Here is a 20,362-nt window from a genome sequence, read left to right on the forward strand (position 1 = left end):
TTTCAAGCCCTTCAATAACTCTCTCACCGGACCAGACAGAAACGGCCTTCGTTGACATCATCGAATCCCGAGCACCAAGTTTTTATACTGACGGAATCAATCCACTTGTGATACCTATGTTGGCAAAGGTGCAATGGTGCTGATTTCGATTTAATTGAATATGTACTAACTGAGATAACGCAGTTTCAAGTAAATTAATAAAAACTGACAAAACAACTTAATGATTTCGTTATTGATAATTCAAACTGAATGATTCCTAATAATTCACCACCGCCTATCTATCAAGATACGAGTGTATTATGCAATGTTTCACTAATTGTTATCTACTTATCAGAATGATAACCCATTTGTTATATAAATATTTGTGAATAACGTAGGATATTTCTAGCAACAGTCAATCAGTTTTCATTGCATAAGCATATTCAATCATGGGTTGCGAAGAAATAAAAAACCTTCCAGACTTACTGAAGAATTACTTGGGCACAAGTAAACAAATACACGATGTCAAAATTACTCGACTCACAGCACCGGGAGAGAATTTTGGAAGCGTGATGCTCAAACTCGATATTACAGTGCTCAATACCGAAAATGGCACCAAAGAGATATTACACGCTGTAGGAAAGACACTCCCAGAAACAGAACTGTTCAGGGAAATTTTCAACGTTCAAATGACTTATCGATATGAAATGGCTTTCTACGAAATCATAATTCCTGCAGTTCAAGATTTTCAACGACGACTGGGAATAACTCAAGTTTTCGACACTGTCTGTAAGTGTATAGCTACTAGAAAAAACTTGGATGGTAGCGATAAGATAGACGATGATGCTGTAATTGTTCTGGAAAATTTGATGGAACTTGGTGAGTGATATTTGAAATCATTTTATAGAAAACATCCATTCTGTTTCTCAGAGTAAGAACCTCTTTTTATTCATTTCTTTCTACTGTCGCCCGTTAACTGGTATCGAAATCTCAAGTACATTTAGATTCCTCATTATTTTCACTTGCCACAAATTATCAAACTAACTCGAATGATAGTCGATTGGTTAGTGTTTTCACTAATGAAACCTCCTCTATTGGGAATGTAGGTTTCATTCCAACTCTGGGAGGAAAGGTATCCATCGTGATCAGACTCAATTGATTTCATACCATTTCTTGAAACGTGTGGCACTCCAGGAGAGTTTCTCAAATTTCTACTTACATAGTTGTCGGTCAAATCACCAAACCTGAAATAAAAACTTGGCAAGCAAAGTTGGGTATCAAACAAAAGGTGGTTCCACTAACGTCTCACTTGCGTTTACATAGTGATTTTAACCAAGTACGCTTCTTGATTTTTCGCAGTTTGTGCCTGATTACACGGAACTGAGGCCTTGGGTATCGAAATTCGACTGAGCAGAGATTGCCACAACCTAATCTCAGTTCACAACCCTTAACTATTCGTTTACTTCCTGAATCACTGGATGATCTGCTGATGCGAAACAGCGGCGGCTTGTCAGAGGAGGCTTAGCTTCTCCATAAAATTTGAGGCTATTCATCGCAATAAACTAAAAGATGTTGACAAATAATTATGATTATTTTTTTCTAAAAATGCTTTTGTATCATTACTTCACCATTAATTTTTAATATAAATACATAATATGCCCGAAAAAACACTATCGCTCACTACGTAGTACGTACCACCCTGTATCCTGCATCAACAAACCTCAAACGCACCGCTCATGAACGAATAACGAATAAACCATCAACCCGAAATAATAAATGCCATACGTTGCAAGGGAGCCAAGCCTCCGACCGTTTTAAAAAACACAAGCTTCGCGAGGCCGATCCCATCAGCGACTTACGTCCCGATTTGTACTTTTAGTTGCAGAAATTATAGCGTTAGAGGAGGCTAGCCTCCAGTTGGTCTCCGTTAGTGTACGGCTGCCTTTGTTTTTTAATTAATTATTCAGACGGGATGCCGTAGCGGGCCGGGACAGAAAAATATTTCGGTAAATCGTTTTAGTGTTTCTTGATAATATTTGTTATTTGTGTATAAAACAGGCAGTATTGTATTATAGCTTTTTGGTAATATTTTTGATGTGTTTTCAAAGTGTTTTTTTTCAATTTCAAGGTGTTTTCAGGTTATCACTTTTCGGTAAGTTTTTTTTCCATTTATTATCAGTTGGACGAAATTAAAAAATCTGACGATATAGTCGATTGGTTGCTGACAAATAGTCAGCAAAAAGTCTTTATCTTATGATAATATATTTTACATCATTGAAACTCTGGGAAGGCCTTAACCAAATTTGATTTCAATTAAAGCGTCGGATAATCGACAAAATCGAGGATTTAATATTAGTTGGTACGATAAATGCAATTGGTTAACTGGCTCCATTAAACGAGAAAAACTTTTCACCTTGTAAATTAAAATTGTTCAGCAAACAAAATATAGAAACAGCTTCAGATACAGCTCAAAAAGAGGCCATAATTTTTCTCAAAAATCAGGTTGGGGAAAATCGGTAGAATTCAAAAAGACTTATCGATATTACGATTTATTTGGGATCCCCAGAATTAACTTTTCGCGGACACGATGAAACCGAAGATTCGATTAATCGCGGCAATTACAAAGAACTTTTAATGTTATGGAGCAAATACGACTCACAATTTGGCACTTTTTTAAATGGCAGCGTTTTTTCGGGCACCTCAAAAACCATCCAAAATGAGCTCATTGACAGTGTGGCATATATTATTGAGGAAAATATAAGCAAGGAAGTGTTTCTTTTTTGCATGGGAAATTGATGAAACTACTAATATTACCTGTACATCACAACTGTCAATCGTTTTTAGATATGTCTCAAAGATAAGCATAATTGAGTACTTGTGCTTATGAAATATCTGTAGCAATTTTTAACAAAACTGTTATATTAGAAGAGAAAAGTTTTATTATTTATCGACTGAGGAGAGTTCATTTATATTCAACAACTCAAAGACATTTTCCTAGTTTTTGTTTTTTTTCAAGTTCAGTTTTATAAGTATAATTTTCGGCAGTACACAATTTTTGTTTGCAGTTATGCAAATAATACGTATTTTACTTCAAATAGGTGCGGTACCCCAAAAAATTTTCGCGCCTCTGGCGGGCTTTTCTGTGTGTATATAGTCTTTATGACTTTAGCCTCCCCTGTTCTCCAATCATGTTCTGTCGGAAACGGATTCCGATCATAATCCAGTAATTCTGGTACTGGGTGATGATCTTCCTTCCCATGATCATTACATGAGGTCATCGACGGACTGGAATGCCTTTGCAGCCCATCTCGGAGAGATGCACGCCTCTACTGAGGCACTTCGCTCTCCCGACGAACTCGACGTGGCACCTCTAGAGAGGAACGCCCTCTGAAAAGCTACGAGTTCTTCCGCGTATTGAGTCCTTAATACGCGTCTAAGATGATTTTACCAACGTGCCCTCTTCCCAAGGGATAAAATTGCAGCAAGCAGAATGGTCAATCAAGTGAAACAGGCTATCGTTGACTACCGAAACGAAAGGTGCAATCCTTTAAGCCTGGGGATGGCCAGCTTTGGCGGGTCTTCCGCAGACTCAAGGCAGACTCATCCATTTACGGACAACGCGGAGTATGCTATTTCTCCGCCGACAAAGCGTTGGCCTTTGTTGACACGATGAAACGGCAGTTTCGGCTTAACGTCGACGATAATGATGATTTCGATCAAGATATTCTGTTGGAAGATCAGGTTCATCGCATGCTTAGTGTAGATGACGACGACAACATCCGGTTGACTTCTGTGGAAGAACTAAAGGGATATATTAGGGCCGCAAACGCTAAGAAGTCTCCGAGGTTCGACTCAATAACTAATAGATTATAGCAGAGGCTTCCGGACAACTGCGTTGAAAACCTTTTGAATATTATAAACAGTTTGGTGACCCTCAGATACTTTCCCATAAGGTGCGGTCGTCCTTTGATCCCAAACAACTTGTTGTTCCCACAGAACTATCCCCCGACCAATCTGCTTTCCTCGGCGGCTAAGCTGGCTGAGAGAGCCGTTCAGCAAAGGCTCAACAAAGAAGTTGAGGATCAAAATGTTTTGCTTGACGAAGGATTCGGCCTCCGGAGGGAACACTCCATGAGTTACAGGTTCTGAAGCTGGTGGAAAACACCATCTAAGAACTGAATACGAACAAAAGAATGCATATTGTTTTATTAGATATCTCGAACCGTGTATTGCACGAAGGCTTTCTGCACAAACTACTTGCGTTTGATCTGCCTTGTGGCCTGATCCGGTGGATTGAGTCTTTCCTGAAAGACAGAATGTTTCGGGTTAGAGTATAGGGCTCTCTGTCTGACAATAGGGAGATTCTCGCTGGAGTGCCACAGGGGGATATGCTCTGTACACCGATGATGCGGCTCTCCTCTCATCTTTCATACTGATACCTCGATTGGAAGATTCGAGTGAACCCAGGAAAAACTCAGGCAATAACCATAGGGAGAACATGAAAGTGAGGGTCTTTGAAAGGTATATCAATTGGCAAGCACAGCTGAAGTACCTCGGCCTTCTAATAGACCGTAGACTCACCTGGACATTTATAGAAACGAAAACAAAATGCTTCAAATTGAGTACGCAACTAGTGACAAACTAGTGACATATCTTTGCTCATTGAGATAAAAAAAACAATTGAGAATGATATCCATGATGTTTTGTTTTACTTTTTGAAATGCTGAATTGGAGAATATTTCTGCCGGGTGGGACGTCATTGTCACCCATGGAGGGTGATTTAACACCAAATGACGCTATTATGATCCGCCCAAGTCTCATCAGTAGGCTGGACCACGACTCAACTATTCTTGAAGGACAAGTTTGAGCAGGTAAAGACGATGATATTTCCCATATACCATGAAACAAAATTAATGAGATTCCCTAAACGAAATTCGTTCTCTGTCTTTCAATACAGCTTTGACTGCAGAGCAACTGATTGAAATCAGAGCCCAAATTCAAAGCATTCACCAGACAGTGCTATTTCGACTCGCCGTAGATCTTATCAGTGCTGCTCGGCTGGACCACATCGCTGTTAATAAAGTATACTGCAGTAGTAGACGAAACGTCGGGCATAAACACCTGCATACACCCTTTGAAGGGTGAATAAACGCCTTGGAGTGAATATTACTCGAGCTTTTTCCCAACACCAAACCGTTAGTTTAATACCTCGATACGTGTTTCGATCACCTAGTGATCATCTTCAAGAGGAAGATAAAACTAATCATACTTATATAGCTATCCTTATTTATACCATAGATTCCTGATCTAGGTACTTGCGTCTAGAGTGTCTTAAATTAATTACAATTGTAAAATTAATTTAAGATTTACAAATTACAATTGTGAAATCTACAATTGTGATCAATTGGTTAATTCAAGACAAGCCGCAGGTACCTAGAACAGGTATCTATGGTATAAATAAAGATAGTTTTGTAAGTATGATTAGTTTTATCTTCCTCTTGAAGATGATCACTTGGTGATCGAAACACGTGTCGAGGTGATAAAATAATGGTTTGATGTTGGGAAAATACTCCAGTAATATTCACTACTATACTAAAGGTTCCAAACAGTGCATCACAAGTGCTTTGGAATGAGCCAATCCTGGAAGATTCTGCCAGAAGTTCATAAATCTTCTAGCCATCCAGGTGTTTAATCTACGTTTGGCAAAGCCTAAAGAGATGCCAATGACAGGTTCTGGTCCGGTGAAGCTGCTTGCCGCACCCTCCTTTACAACAGAGTCAGCAGCCTCATTATCTTCCAAGCCAGTATGGCCAGGAATCCGAACCAGAGACAATCTGTTAGGTCTTTCTATACAAGAGAGCCGTTTTTGGCAATTTGCTACCAATTTATAAGACACGCCCTTATAATGCTCCTGCATTTATTGCTTTATATAATATATTTATACAATTATTGCCAGGTTTCTTACTACAGTTTTCAAATGAACAATAGAAAGAAGTCTGATGGACTGAGATTAAAGTATCCAACAGGCTTCCCTTCTTCTCAACTAACTGTTTGATAAGAAATAGAGATACAATGCTCCTATTGGATTTTCATCAAAAAAATCTGGACCAAATTTCGGGCAATACTAGCCAACACATTGAGAATTTCTTTGGCCTATTCTTGCAATTCTTGCATCAAGTTTGATGTACCGGATGTTACTAGGAATAAAACGTAGTGTTGCCTCGTCTGAAGAATTTGGCCTATCATACACATGCAGAATATAGGTCTTTGATCAAAGTGGTCTTTAACAATTTCATTAGCATTATAAGGATTGTATGTCACCTTTTCAAAAATATTGGAAACTGAAGGTTCCGTGGGAGATGACCGTTTTGGCGGGAGTTGGCCATTTTTCGCTTGATGATGGGTTCCCATATGTTGCGTATTTCTACGCAGGCTTGGCTGAATACGTTGTTGGACAACATGTATGCGACTTCCTTGAATTTTCTCCTAAACCAGTGTTCCTCTCTGTGCAAGATCTCAGCTTGGGACCACTCGATGTTGTGTTGATGGGTCCAAACATGGTCTGCTATTCCTGATTTGCTGGTTTCCCCTCGCTGTCTGTGTTTCTTGTGCTCGGCAATGCGAACAATGCAATGCTTAGACCGATCATCAGCCCCAGAGATTCGGCTACTCAAAACTTGTCTAGATTTTTACTTCCCTTGATACAACCATCACAAGGAAAAACATCGTCTTTCGTGAAGAATTCAAGACATTTTGTCGAACTACTAGGGTCAATTGAGGTCACACAGGAAGATCAACTAATTAGTTTCGACGTGGAAAGCCTTTACACCAACGTTCCGGTCGAAGAAGCACTTCAAATCATACAGAGAAAGCTATCCGAAGACGGAAACCTAAAAGAGAGAAGGAATCTATTTATAGAAGTAATCATGGAATTACTAGGATGCTGTGTACGTAACTGTTATTGTGTACGTAACTGAAGGACGAATTCTTTACACAAGATGAAGGACTGCCAATGGGTTCGCCACTTTCACCAGTCATAGCCAACATATATATGGTGTGGTTTGATACTCTAGTCATTTCAGAAGCCTACAAGAAACCGCGAGTCTGGTTGAGATATGTTGACGACACCTTCATAATATGGAACCATGGGAATACTGAATTAGTCGCCTTCCTGAAACACATCAACAGCGTGAGACCTTCCATCAATTTCACCATGGAGAAGGAAATCCACAACGAATTGCCATTCTTAGACGTTTTGGTGAAGAGGACCGACACTAAGTGGGAAACATCTGTATACCGAAAACCCACTCATACGGGACAGTATCTGAACCACGAATCCAACCACCATCAAACGACTAAAAGAGGAATCATCAAGACTCTATTAGACCGTGCTTTTGGGCTCTGTAATACGAAGGAAGGTCTCGAGAAGGAACTAGACATCATCAAAAATGATCTTCAACGGAATGGCTACTCCAAAGCGATGGTATAAAAGACTTTGGCTAGAAGACAGCAGGAGCCTCGCAAGGAAGAGAAGCCGTCACAACCAGTGCTTGCACTTCCCTACATCAGAGGATTATCGGAGAGGATAAGAAAAATTGGTTCCAAGTACAACATCAGAACCTGTTTCAGATCCGGTAACACTATCCGTAGCAGCCTCACGAAAACCAGGCCACCAAACGCGGACTGCGATTCCAAGAATTGCATTTACCGGATACCCTGTGAGTGCGGGAAATCCTATATTGGTGAAACTAAGAGGCCATTGAATGTTCGCATTGCCGAGCACTAGAAACACACACAGCGAGGTGAAACCAGCAAATCAGGAATAGCAGACCATGTTTGGACCCATCAACACAACATCGAGTGGTCCCAAGCTGAGATCTTGCACAGAGAGGAACATTGGTTTAGGAAAAAATTCAAGGAAGCCGCATACATGTTGTCCAACAACGTATTCAGCCAAGCCAGCGTAGAAATACGCAACATATGGAAACCCATCATCAAGCGAAAAATGGCCAACTCCCGCCAAAATGGTCATCTCCCACGGAACCAGTGAAGCGGAAAATGGAAAGCGGGGATAAGTGAAAGTACTCGAACCACCCATAAATAGTCATCTCTCGGGGGAATCAGTCCAGTCATCACCCGAAGACGATTGTAGATACTAACAATGCAAACGTCGTGAACTAACGTGACTTGGAATCTCTTCACTTTTTATTTTCTTTCTTTTTTCATTTCTCTGTTTTTATTTATTCAATTGTTCTATTTTTACTTGTATTTTATTTCACTATTATTTCATTTCACGTTTATTTTGGTTAATATAATTATTATTTTCAGCTATCTCATTTTTAATTCTCCTTTTTTAGTTGTTTCAGGGATTTCAAATCATTTTATATAGTAGACAATGGAATTTCGATCTAGTGACATTCTACATACTATCTACATAACACATGTATCACATGTATTTTGGCTTTCTGTTCATGATACTTTTCAGAAACTTACTTTTTTTAATTAGAATCTCAACCGTCAGGCGTTATTGCCTGTACTATAATTTATAATTCACATAATGTGTTTTTACAGGACATTTACTACAATAGATGTTTGTTTCAGGTTATAAAAATATCGAGCGAATAGAAGGTTTCGACTTTGAAACTACAAAACTCATCATTAGAGACTTAGCCCTATTTCATGGAGTGTTTATTGCAATGAAAAACAAGGAACCTGAGATATTTGCCGGAAAAATAAAGCCTTATTGCCATGATTTTAAAGTGGTGCAACAAGAAAACGACAAATTTCAGGAAGTTGTGAATATCTTATTAAATGAAAATGAAGACACAGGCCGCTGCGTTTCTAAAATCAAGACTTGGGGGACAATTCCAAGGTCTGCGGCAAGAGAACCTTTTGCAACAGTGATTCACTGTGACTTGTGGATCAACAACATCATGCAAAAATTTGAAAACGGCAAAGCAGTTGCTAATAAAATAGTTGACTTTCAGTGTTTCAACTATGGCTCCCCAGCAGCGGATTTGTTTTTCTTTCTGTGGACCAGTGTTTCACAAGCCCTTCTGGAATCACATTTGGATTACTTCATCAAGTATTACTACGAAAATTTGCTAGAAGTACTGGTACAACATGAATGCGATACAGGCCGTTTTACTTTCGAGCAGTTTCAAAAAGAAATTGAACTGGAGACTGATTATGAAATAGGACATGCGTTGCTATTCATTATATTTACACTCAATGGAAAATCGGAAGATGACACCTCCACTGAAGTGTTATCTACGGAGGAAATGTTGGCGAGGTTGCTGCCGAAAACAAAAAAGAGGGTTCATTATATGATTCGTGAATGTGTGAAACATGGATGGCTGAAATAATACGAAACCTGTATTACTTGTAATTTGGTCATGTTAACTCATAATAATAAAAGTGATAATACTGATTTGGTCTTTATTACATATAAGTAGCAATGCATTACGCTGTTCACACAAATAACACTCAGATGATCACTTCTTGAACACCAAGCGATCAGATTTAGCGTTCCACTGATGGTCAAAGAGAATTATAATTTCAGGGTCTGATATTTTTTGTTTTCTGATGGTGACCAAGGGCGTCGCCAATTTATGACTAAGGGGCAATGGGGCAATATTATTCATTTATTCATTTGTTCTCATACAAGTGCAACCTAATTACATGGGAAAATGGTTATATATGTATCGTAAATTCATAGACAGTATACAATGAAAGAAACTAAAGTTATACCTATGTAATAAGGAAAAAATAAAAAAGTAACTGATCCAAAAATATGACAGAGAAGCTATTGATTGACAGTAAAAAAGTCTCTAGGAAGTTGGACAAAGCTGAGTTCAGACATTAATAGTGTATTATTTGTGACTTTTAGCATCGTTACGATTGGGGTACCTTGAGTCGTGGTGACTAATGGAATTTCGAAAACAGGGGTGGATTTTATAATTTTGATAGGGTTTCTTCGGTTCATTAAACTACGTAACTTGGGACAGTTAAGGAAATTATTATAAATTTTGTAACACATTGCGATCATCATGTATAACCTTCTATTCTCTAAACGCGAGATTTCGAATTCTTTCCTGAGATCATTAGTTCTCACAGAATTATAATCTGGGTAGACTCCATATTTCTCAAAATATAAATGCCACAGTAGTCTATTTTCAATTTTTTCCAAATTATACAAATTTCATGTACCCCTTTAAGGGGCTGTATCTTAACAAGGGATGTTCCAATGAAATTTCTTTATATGAAAGATCCTATCTTTTTCTCGATGAAGAATCACCTCCTTAAATGTTACACTTATTTAGTTACACCCTTTATAAATTACAGTGAACTACTATCTGTATCTGTAGAGTAGGGAGGGTGAGTGTAGGCCCACATCACTTGGGCCACATGTGACCCATTGTACATCCTCTCGAGGAGTTGTCCTCCAAGGTCATCGTCCATCCTGTCCTTTCCAGGAAGGTGGACAGGTCACTAGCAAACATCTCCTTTATATCGGCAGGTGTAGGTCAAGACTCCTCGAACACACACTCTCTTATTGACGATAACTCCTGGCACTCGCACAGGACATGCCTGAGAGTCTCATCTTCCTGTTCACACATTCTGCGTAGAGGTGTGTCCACTAGCCCCATATTATGGAGGTGTTTCCTTGGTTGACGGTGGCCAGTCAGAAATCCTACTGTTAAGCGTAGATTTTTCCTGGTCATCACCAGATATTTCTTCGGTGCCAGCTTCCCAGGATCGCCCAGGGTGATCCTGGCAAGTTTGCATCCTTTCATTTCATCCCATCTCTTTAGGGATTGAGCATGGGTGTGACGTTTGACTAGTTCCGCAATTGTCGAAGTCATCAGGCCGTGGGTGCCACTGTTTCCTAAAATTCTCAGTCCAGCCGCTTCCTTGGCTAAAGAGTCGGCAATGCGATTACCTTTACTCCTGTCGTGCCCTTTAATCCACCTCAGGATAATGTTACTATCTACCGAGGCTTTGGCTAAATCTTGGTGGCACTCTAGTACTAGCCCTGAGGTAACACGCTGTCTGTTCAAGGCTAATAGGGCTTGTCTGGTGCCAGTGCAGATTGTTATGTTTTTGCCAGAAATTCCTTTCCTGGTTATTTCTTTTGTGGCCATTGAGATACGCTTGTATTTTGTCCCATTCCCCACTTAATCCTTAGAATAAATTGGAAGAGGAATATCATACATTTTGATCTTCCTCTTGAAAATGATCACTTGGTGATCAAAACACGTGTCGAGGTGTTGAAATAACGGTTGTTGCTGATCAACAAATCATTTTACAAGTTTAGAATAACTGGAAAGTAATGAGATGCCTCTGTAATTATTAATTTCTAATTTACTTTCCTTTATGTGAATGGATATTTCTTGAAAGGTAAATTCTTGATGAAGTAGGTCGATATTATATTTCACAAGTGTTTCTGGTATATCATCAATGCCGATGGAGTTTTTCTGCTTTTGAAATACTATAGAAAGTCTGAGTCTGTTGCTCTTGGAACAAAGGTAGACTACCCTGAACTAACCCCAGATGGTTTTTACTTTTGAGATTTGACGTTTTCGACAGGGGCCTCAATAAAAAACAAACACCAAAAAATCACTTTAGGTTAGAGAACAATTCAATTCTGAACGTAGATAAAACAAATTGGTGAAAAATTGGTTGACGAAAAGCAGGCTGTTTATGACATTATTATCAATGTGAATCATCAGTATTTTTCAATTTTCCTGATTTATGTTAGCCTATAATGAAGGTCCTTCAATTGACCTTTGATGAAAATATGTTTCCTAACTTTTTGCCGTTACTAAGCGACCCTTATGGATAGTTTGCGACTCCCCAAGGGATCGCGACCCACATTTTACAAAACACAGACCAATAAATACATTGATCCACTGTTAATGTCCTGCACTGTACCCAGTTCCACGTATGCTGCTCAATTCATATATTTCAAGGCAGACAAGTTAGCAACGTCTATATGAGTAAATAATTAATACGTTTATTTTCTAGACATCCTTATCTCACATATCACGAGAGTGAATGATTTGTTATGTAAACATTTACCAGCGAATTTGATATGATATTCAGTAGAACAAAACAGTTTGTTTCGAATGACTGTAGGAAATATGGGTGGCGCGGATTGTATAAAAAACCTACCAGATTTACTGAAGAACTACTTGGGGCCAAATAAAATTATAAAGGATACTAAAATCAGCAGACTCACAGCACCAGGAGAAAACTATGGCAGCATTATGCTCAAACTCGACATTACACTGCTCAACATCGAAAACGGTACTCAAGAAATATTGCACACTGTAGCAAAAACGCTGCCAGAGTTAGAAATGTTCAGAAAAATATTCAACGTTCAGACTACTTATCGCAACGAAATGGCTTTCTACGAAATTATTGTTCCTAATGTGCAAGATTTTCAAAAACGACTGGGAGTATCTGATGTAGTCGACTATTTTTGTAAGTGCATAGCAACCAGGAAAAACTTGGATGGGAGTGATAAGATAGACGATGATGCTGTAATTGTTCTGGAAAATTTGATGGAACTTGGTGAGTGACATTTTAACTCATGTACTAGAATATACTCATTATGTTTAACAGAGAAAGAACTTCTTTTCATTTATTTCTTAGAACTGTAGCCCTTCAGCCGTTATCGAAATCTCAAGTATTTCTTGTCTCATTATTTTCACTTTCTACAAATTAACAAACTACTTTGAATGATCTTTTGGACTGACGGTATCCGATTGGTTAGTGATTTCACTCGCTATTGGGCATATAGGTTCGATTTCTAGAGAATCTGTTAGAATGTGGTAAGTAACCGTTCAGATTATTCAATCCTTCAACAGAATGTACCGGCATTGAGAAAACTACATGAATGTACCTATTTTATACAGGCCGTTATTTTTACCAGATCCCACTGTTGCTGTTTCGGAAACGGGAAGACCCGAAAAGTCGGTTAAATTGGGCAAGTTTTCTATTTTGTGGAACGGAAATACTTTTTCTTATAGAGAATATCAGTGGTTGTTTTCGAAATATTCGTCAAACACTAGGATTGTCGAATTTTTTTTGACTCTGCAGCCTTCATTTCGAAAGATATAAAAAAGGCTGAGAAATTTTCAATACTGTTTAATGATTGTTATAATCTGATATAAACCAATTTACAATGATACGTTTAGTTCATTAGATTACATCATCAACTTTATTTTTTCAAATACGCACCTATAGGTTACTTTATCGATTTTTGTAGCTACTGTGTAATAACGAATTCATCTATGTAACACAATACATGACGTTTTTCTCGTCATCACTGTATGGCAATACAATTCCCGATCAGAGATACCTCAAAACAGTAGGGACCAATATTTTTCAGGTGTAGAACTCAAAGCTAAACATGAACTGAACATAATGGAAGAAATGTACTAACTTGGAATATTGCAATCGATATTGCAATTGATATTTCTAAGGCATGAGGGTTTGCTGGCCAAAATTCTATGCTATGGCTTTTGTCGGATCATTTTTGTGTGTGGCTCTCCAGCTTCCTGAAAGAACGAATCCTGCAAGTGGCAGTAGATGGATATTTTAACCATCAACGCTGGTGTTCCTCAGGGATCCATATTGTCTCCAACCCTCCTTTTATGGAATATCAACGACTTTTTGGGAAAAACAGCAATCCAATATATTGGTATGCGGACGACAGCACACTTGTCTCATTCCATTTGGATTCCAGGACATCGGCTGCATATGCACATATTTACCGGCAGCAGGAAGATGCATATCTTAACGAGAATCTAGAAGTGATTTCGAATTGAGGTGAAACTAAAGCAAATTCAAATCCAAGATAGCGTGGATGTAAACATTGACATGCTCTACGCACATGATATTGAAAATCCCAAGAATTGGCCGGGGTGGTATTCAGAACCAACATCTTGTTGATCGCAAATACTATATCATACTTAGGAAAACTTTTTTATAATAACGAGTGAAATGCACAAGTTTTGCAGTTCAACGGGAAAAATGCAGATAATATGTGTAATATAAAAATATTTTCATTGGATTTTTCACAGCGCACTCAAGCATTATATGAAAAGAGACGTAATAATTTCTTTATTGATAATTTTTATTTTATGTAAAATCAAAAGGAATATTAATCAAAATTATTCAACTGGATGAATTTGTCTCTTCATCAGTAGTGTCATCCTAACCAATCTGAATTATCTGTGGTTCGATTTGTGCCTCTATTATGTTATCAAACTTCCACATCTTTGTCTCGACTTCCGATATCACATGCCGGACACACTTCTCCCATTTCTCCGCTGTGACTCTTTTCAAAGCCTCATCAAAAAGTACTTTGAGATCTGCAAATTTGAACGTGGTGTTATGCTGAGCTACAAAATTCTTCATATCCGCCCATAATAACTCGCCTTTCAGCAACAAACCCATTCTCATTGCCGATGTGACAAATAATAAGCCGTTTTCCTTTACCTGAAATTATGAAGAGGTATGTAAGTAAATAAAACAAATACTCGGGTTACTTTTCATATATTGCGATTGAGGCAGGTCTTAATATAAATATAAGTTTACCTGATGGATTTGTTAATCCTGTGGATAGTCCATCTAGAAAGGCCCTCCTAGATGAGGTCACAGTTACATCGACCCATAATTTAGGGGTAGTATGACCAGCATTAACCCAGGTTTCATCCATATAATAAATTGTTCTCTGTTGTTCCCTATAATATTTAATTTTGGTCAAATACTCTCTCCTCCATAACACAATTTTCTCTCTATTCAATAATAAACTATTGCGCCCTTATTTTTTCCATACAAAATTCAAAAGTTTCAATACTTCATGGAATGTTGACCGCTTAAAACTTGGCAATAAAACACCTTCATTTATTTCTGTGAGTACTTTGTCTATCGTGGGTATTTCATTTCTGAAAAAGTACTCATGCACTTTCCTCCTGATTGCATGTTTATCATCATCATCTATTAATTTTATAATGGTTTGACGTTTCTGATTTGTATTCGGTTTGGAAAATGTATGATTTTGTTTATATTCCCGTAAAACATTGTAAATCGAAGCGCAACACACTCCAATTTTATCGGAAACTTTCGATACGACTTCGTCAACAGTCGATGTCTCAATTTCTTCCATCTCTTTCTTGAACACATTTATAATCAATTCTTTCATCTCAACACTCAAATGTCTTTTTTTGGATCGTTTCCTGGCTGGACTCAGAGGATAGCTCACAGTGTCATCAGCAGTGTCTGTACTGAACATCTTGGAAAATTGTTTTAACAATATACTATAACGCACACCACACAAACACGCAAACGACTGATTACAACCCTGTGCTGGTACCGAACTCGTAGCAAGAAGGCGAATTCACCAATGAACGCTGCCCTTTCCATCTGACACTGGGCGATCACGTGAACATCACGCTTCGGTTTTGTTTTGTTTCACTCTATCTTGGATTTGGATAGACTTTAACCAGGTTCAATTCAATGCTCCGAACCAGAAAAATTCACAAACCTCAGCAAAGTTTGATGCTTTTTAAAGCTCAGATCGGACTTTCTTTGGAGTATTATTCTCAGGTATGGAGCTCCGCTCGTAAGCCATGAGAACGACACCAACTGCGCCAATAGAATTAATTTCTGGTCTGACCCCTCTGGACCTGTACGTTAAGGAGGTTGCGTTAATACCCATGTTAGGATTGCTCACGGCTGGTGTAAATCTCGGAATAGGAATGGGTCAATTGAGGCTGAGCCTGTGGCGAGAAGCGCTTACTGCGCAAATAGTTATGATGGAGCCTCGTACATTTTGTATGCAGCTGATACATCTATAGTTGTTTCCAATAGAGAAGAAACAATTCTTAACAAACAATGCAATATTCTTATGAATAACATAAATGAATGGTTCGTTGATAATTACTTGCAGCTTAACGTGGAAAAGACCAATTTCATTCGTTTTTATAACAGACGAAAAAATGTAATCTAGATTTATCACTGCGCTCAAATGATACAAATATTTCGAGAAAACAAGACACAAAATTTTTAGGCCTTTATGTGGATGAACATTTAAATTTCAATAAGCATTGTGAACATATTATCTCTCATCTGAATTCAGAAAGTTACAAACTGAAAAATCTTAAAACTGTAATGAATAAACACCAACTAATACAATTATATCACGCTTTAGCTGAATCAAAACTGAGATACGGTCTTTGTTTCTGGGGAACATCTGCGCTAGCTGACAAAGTGTGTAAAGCGCAGAAAAAAATTATCAGATGTATAGCAGGAGTCTCTTCAAGACAAAAATGTAAAAAACTCTTCATAAAATATAAAATTTTAACCTTACCCTCACTGTTCGTCTTTGAGTTGTGTATATATAATAATATATTTGAAAACAAAAATTACTTCCTTATGAATTTTAATTATCACTCTAGGACAACAAGACAATGTTCCTTGTTTCATATTCCATTTGCCAAATATGAGGTTGGAAAGAATTCCCCAAGTATACTTGGTTTAAAAATTTTCAACAACTTGCCAGATGACATAAAAAATTGCGAAAGAATAAAAATATTCAAGTCGAATTTGAAACGTTTTTTGATAAATAATTGCTTTTACAGCCTTTCAGAAATTTTCGAATAGTTTTCACCGCTTTAACTGGTACTATGTTCTTCAAGGTTTCCATTTCTATTATGTTGATGTTCTGTTGTTGTTACTTATTTGTTGTTGTTTGACTTCGATAATAGAACTACCTCGAAAGACAGCACGCATTTCCGTTGCCTTTCTGCATTTTATTTATTTCATCTTAGTATCTGAATGTTGGCATGTAACACAGTACCATGTGGTAAATGTAGTTATATAAACTTGACAATTGCCATACAATGTAATTTTTGTCTAAAAGGTAATAAAGTATTATCAATTAAAAACATCGGCTGCAGGCAGCCAGTGATGCAACTGAACCCAGGTTTGTGTTTAATTAACCTTACAAAATACAAATGAAAATACAAATGAAAAATCATTGTCAAAATGCTCCTTACTATCTACCTCGTTCACGACATCTCATCAAATATACATATTCGCTCTTGCAATAGTATATTCTTGATAGTTTTCTAGCATTTTTGGAGTTATAGCCATCCAAGCCTTCGTTATTGTTTCTTTCATTCGCCAAAACTTGAGCCGAATACATTATCTTTGATAAAGCTCCAGAAGGAAAAGTCCAGAGGGGTCAAGTTAGGTGAACGTGGTGGCCATTTCACACGATTTGAATGATTATTTACCAACTTGTCAGTAAGATTGACAATCATAAATATTCTGTTGATTCATGACTCACGTTAAACAAATTACATCATTTCAGAAGTCTCATGAATTTTTTTTCCAATATTTGCATTTTACAGAAAACATCAGGAACATTTATGTTCCATAGAATTACCTTTCGAACAGTTCTTCCATAGTTACTAGTCCAACTAGTCCATGTTTTGATGAAACTGTACCGTTTATGATAAATATATTTCTCTGTTTAAATCTGACACAGATCAACAAGTTCTTGAGCATAATCTAACACTTCATTTTATCTTTATAGATCAAATCTGAATTTTAATACAATTGAAACAAAAAATGAATTGATTTCATCACTTCCAAATACAAATATCACGTAATATTTGTTCAATGGAAGGAATAATAACTTGGATGCCAGTCCAAACGCCATGAAATATTTGAGTATACAGGGTGTTAGTGAATAAGTGCGGCAAACTAAAGGCAGTGTTTCTGCACGAAAAAAATATGACATTATGCTGTCAGAATAGTTCTGTATTACTCTAAAAAAGGTCGAGATATGCAAAAGAAATTTGGTGTGTGTTAGGAGATACTTATTACGAATTTGTTGACATCCGATTGAGAACTTTATGTTCTTCATATGCATTACATACACAAACATATAATTTCATTTGCATTCAGAGCAAATAGTCCCCATATCTCGTAAAACGAAGCGTTTGCGGATCTAGCCTGTCTTGTATGAGCTAAATATATTCTAATATGTGTGATTGATGACTTGTTTACTTCAAGGTAATTCATGATCACTCAAATGAAATGAATAAAAACACTTTTGTCTAACTACCAGTGGTATTAATTAATTTCATTCATGGGACACTCATATTAATGAGATCACAAAAACTTCAAGACCACTATTATATAAATTCAAATATTTTAGAAATATATTAGGAACCACTCACCTCAAAATACTATACTGTGCACTGGTGGAATCACGATTAAGGTATGGTATTCTTTCCTGGGGATCTGTAGCAGCCACACACCTGAAAAAACTAGAAGTTCTTCAAAAAAGAATATTGAAAACAATATATAATGAACCTATGAAATACCCCCAAATGATATGTTTAAAGAAACACGAATACTGGATCCGCGTCAGATACATGTATACAGCCTAATCATTTATACTTTTAAAAATAAGCGAATTCCACAGCAAACGGAACATACTCACGAGACGAGGAACAAATCCAAAGATATAGTGCAAACGAACTTTTGCAAGAAATCGATAGGACAAAGGTCCTTTTCTTATCTCACCTGCAAAATATTCAATTCATTGCCCGATATATACAAAACTTATATATATCATATACAGTCCATAAATGTATTTAAAGAAATCATAAAAAAATACTTACATGTGACAGACAGACTTACGTTGCACTCACTAGTGGAAGTTTGAGTAGGCATTGTATATTATTGAATAATATTCCTGGACATTCAACACAGGTTAGAATTATAATCAAACCCAAGAGTTTATAATATATGATGATCAAGATAGTTTTACTTCATATTCAAATCAACTATTCTATATGAATTATTTTATTTATATCATTCAATTCATGTTATTTAATATATTTCATGTTACCCGTATAATTTTGATATTGTATGTTCTCATCTTATCTTATTTTATCTGTTTTTTAGTTGTTTTCATTTACTCACTCCATTATTTACTCGTATTCCATGTTATACATTAATATTATTAGCTCTACTTGATTTATTTCATCTGCGTATTTTTATTATTCTGTTGTATATGTTTGTCACTTATTATTTTATTTATATTTTTATATTTACATTTCTATTTACATTTATATATATTCTTATATTTACAATGTTATTCATATTTATTTATATTTTTTATATAAGTTGTAGTTATAAAGCCGAAATGTTTACTTCTATACTTTGTGTAACCAAATGACTAGGAAACCTATGCGCAACCTCAGAGTCATCAATGGGTTTTCCTGATTCGTTTGGTTACATTTTGTGCAAATGTTCAACATGTTGCTAATTTTATTCAATACTTTTGTTTATAAGGGACATTATGTGAATGATCTTTTGAGGATAAATAAAAAAAAATTAATAAAAAAAATTTATTATTATTTAAGTAAATATATTCTCATCAAACCGGATAAACCACCTTGGCCCTATTCTTCGATTCATGTTGAGTTGCTACCTAGATAATGATGAAGATGTTTGTTTTAGGTTACAAAAATATCAAGAGAATAGACGGTTTTGACTTTGAAACTACAAAGCTCATCCTCAAAGATCTAGCCGGATTCCATGGGGTTTTTATGGCATTCAAACTCAAAGAACCTGAAGCTTTCGAGAAAACAGTGAAACCTTATTGCCACGACTTCATAGTTATGAATGAAGGAAACGAACAATGGGAAGAGCTCGTGAAAACAATCCTAATGGAAAATGAAGACACAGCCCGATATGGTTCTAAAATAAATATCTGGGGAACAGTTCCAAGATCAATAGCCAGAGAACCTTTCGCAACATTAAGCCACTGCGACTTGTGGACCAACAATATCATGCAGAAGTTCGAGAACGGCAAAGCCATCTCAAACAAAATAGTCGACTTCCAGTGTTTCAACTACGCCTCTCCAGCAGCCGATCTGTTTTTCTTTCTCTGGACCAGCGTTGCGCGACCTACTCTCGAACAGAACCTGGATTACTTCATAAAGTACTATTACGAAAATTTACTGCAAGTGCTGGTAAAGCACAAATGCGATACCAGCCAATTCACTTTCGAACAGTTTGAGAAAGAAATAGAACTGGAATGTGATTATGAAATAGGTCATGCACTGTTGTTCGTTTTATTTGTTCACAGCGAAAAACCTGAAGATGGTGATTCGTCCGAACTTCTCACTGTAGAAAGTTTGTTGGCGGGTGTGTTGCCAAGAGGTAGAGAACGATTTCGGTTCATGGTCAATGAATGTGTCAGGAGAGGTTGGTTGAAATAACATAGTTTCTGTTTGTCCTTTCAGATTGTTAGAATGTCATGAATAAATTCAAATGAATACATCAGCCA

The 20,362-nt window shown here is 37.0% G+C and overlaps 1 protein-coding gene across 1 annotated transcript; it reads left to right on the forward strand.

The window, feature by feature from the left end:
* Nucleotides 1–367: 367 nt before the first annotated feature.
* LOC111503102 (uncharacterized) lies at nt 368–20,362 on the forward strand. The gene is made up of 4 exons (XM_074186349.1): nt 368–858; nt 8,581–9,341; nt 12,078–12,555; nt 19,531–20,362. The coding sequence occupies exons 1-4, from the start codon at nt 429–431 to the stop codon at nt 20,292–20,294; spliced, it is 2,433 nt and encodes an 810-aa protein (XP_074042450.1). The 5' UTR covers nt 368–428; the 3' UTR covers nt 20,295–20,362.

The sequence above is a fragment of the Leptinotarsa decemlineata genome, unplaced genomic scaffold (assembly GCF_025532065.1).
Source record: "Leptinotarsa decemlineata unplaced genomic scaffold, Ldec_3_MD MMD2_tig00078422_RagTag_RagTag, whole genome shotgun sequence".
In the NCBI taxonomy this organism is placed as follows: domain Eukaryota; kingdom Metazoa; phylum Arthropoda; class Insecta; order Coleoptera; family Chrysomelidae; genus Leptinotarsa; species Leptinotarsa decemlineata.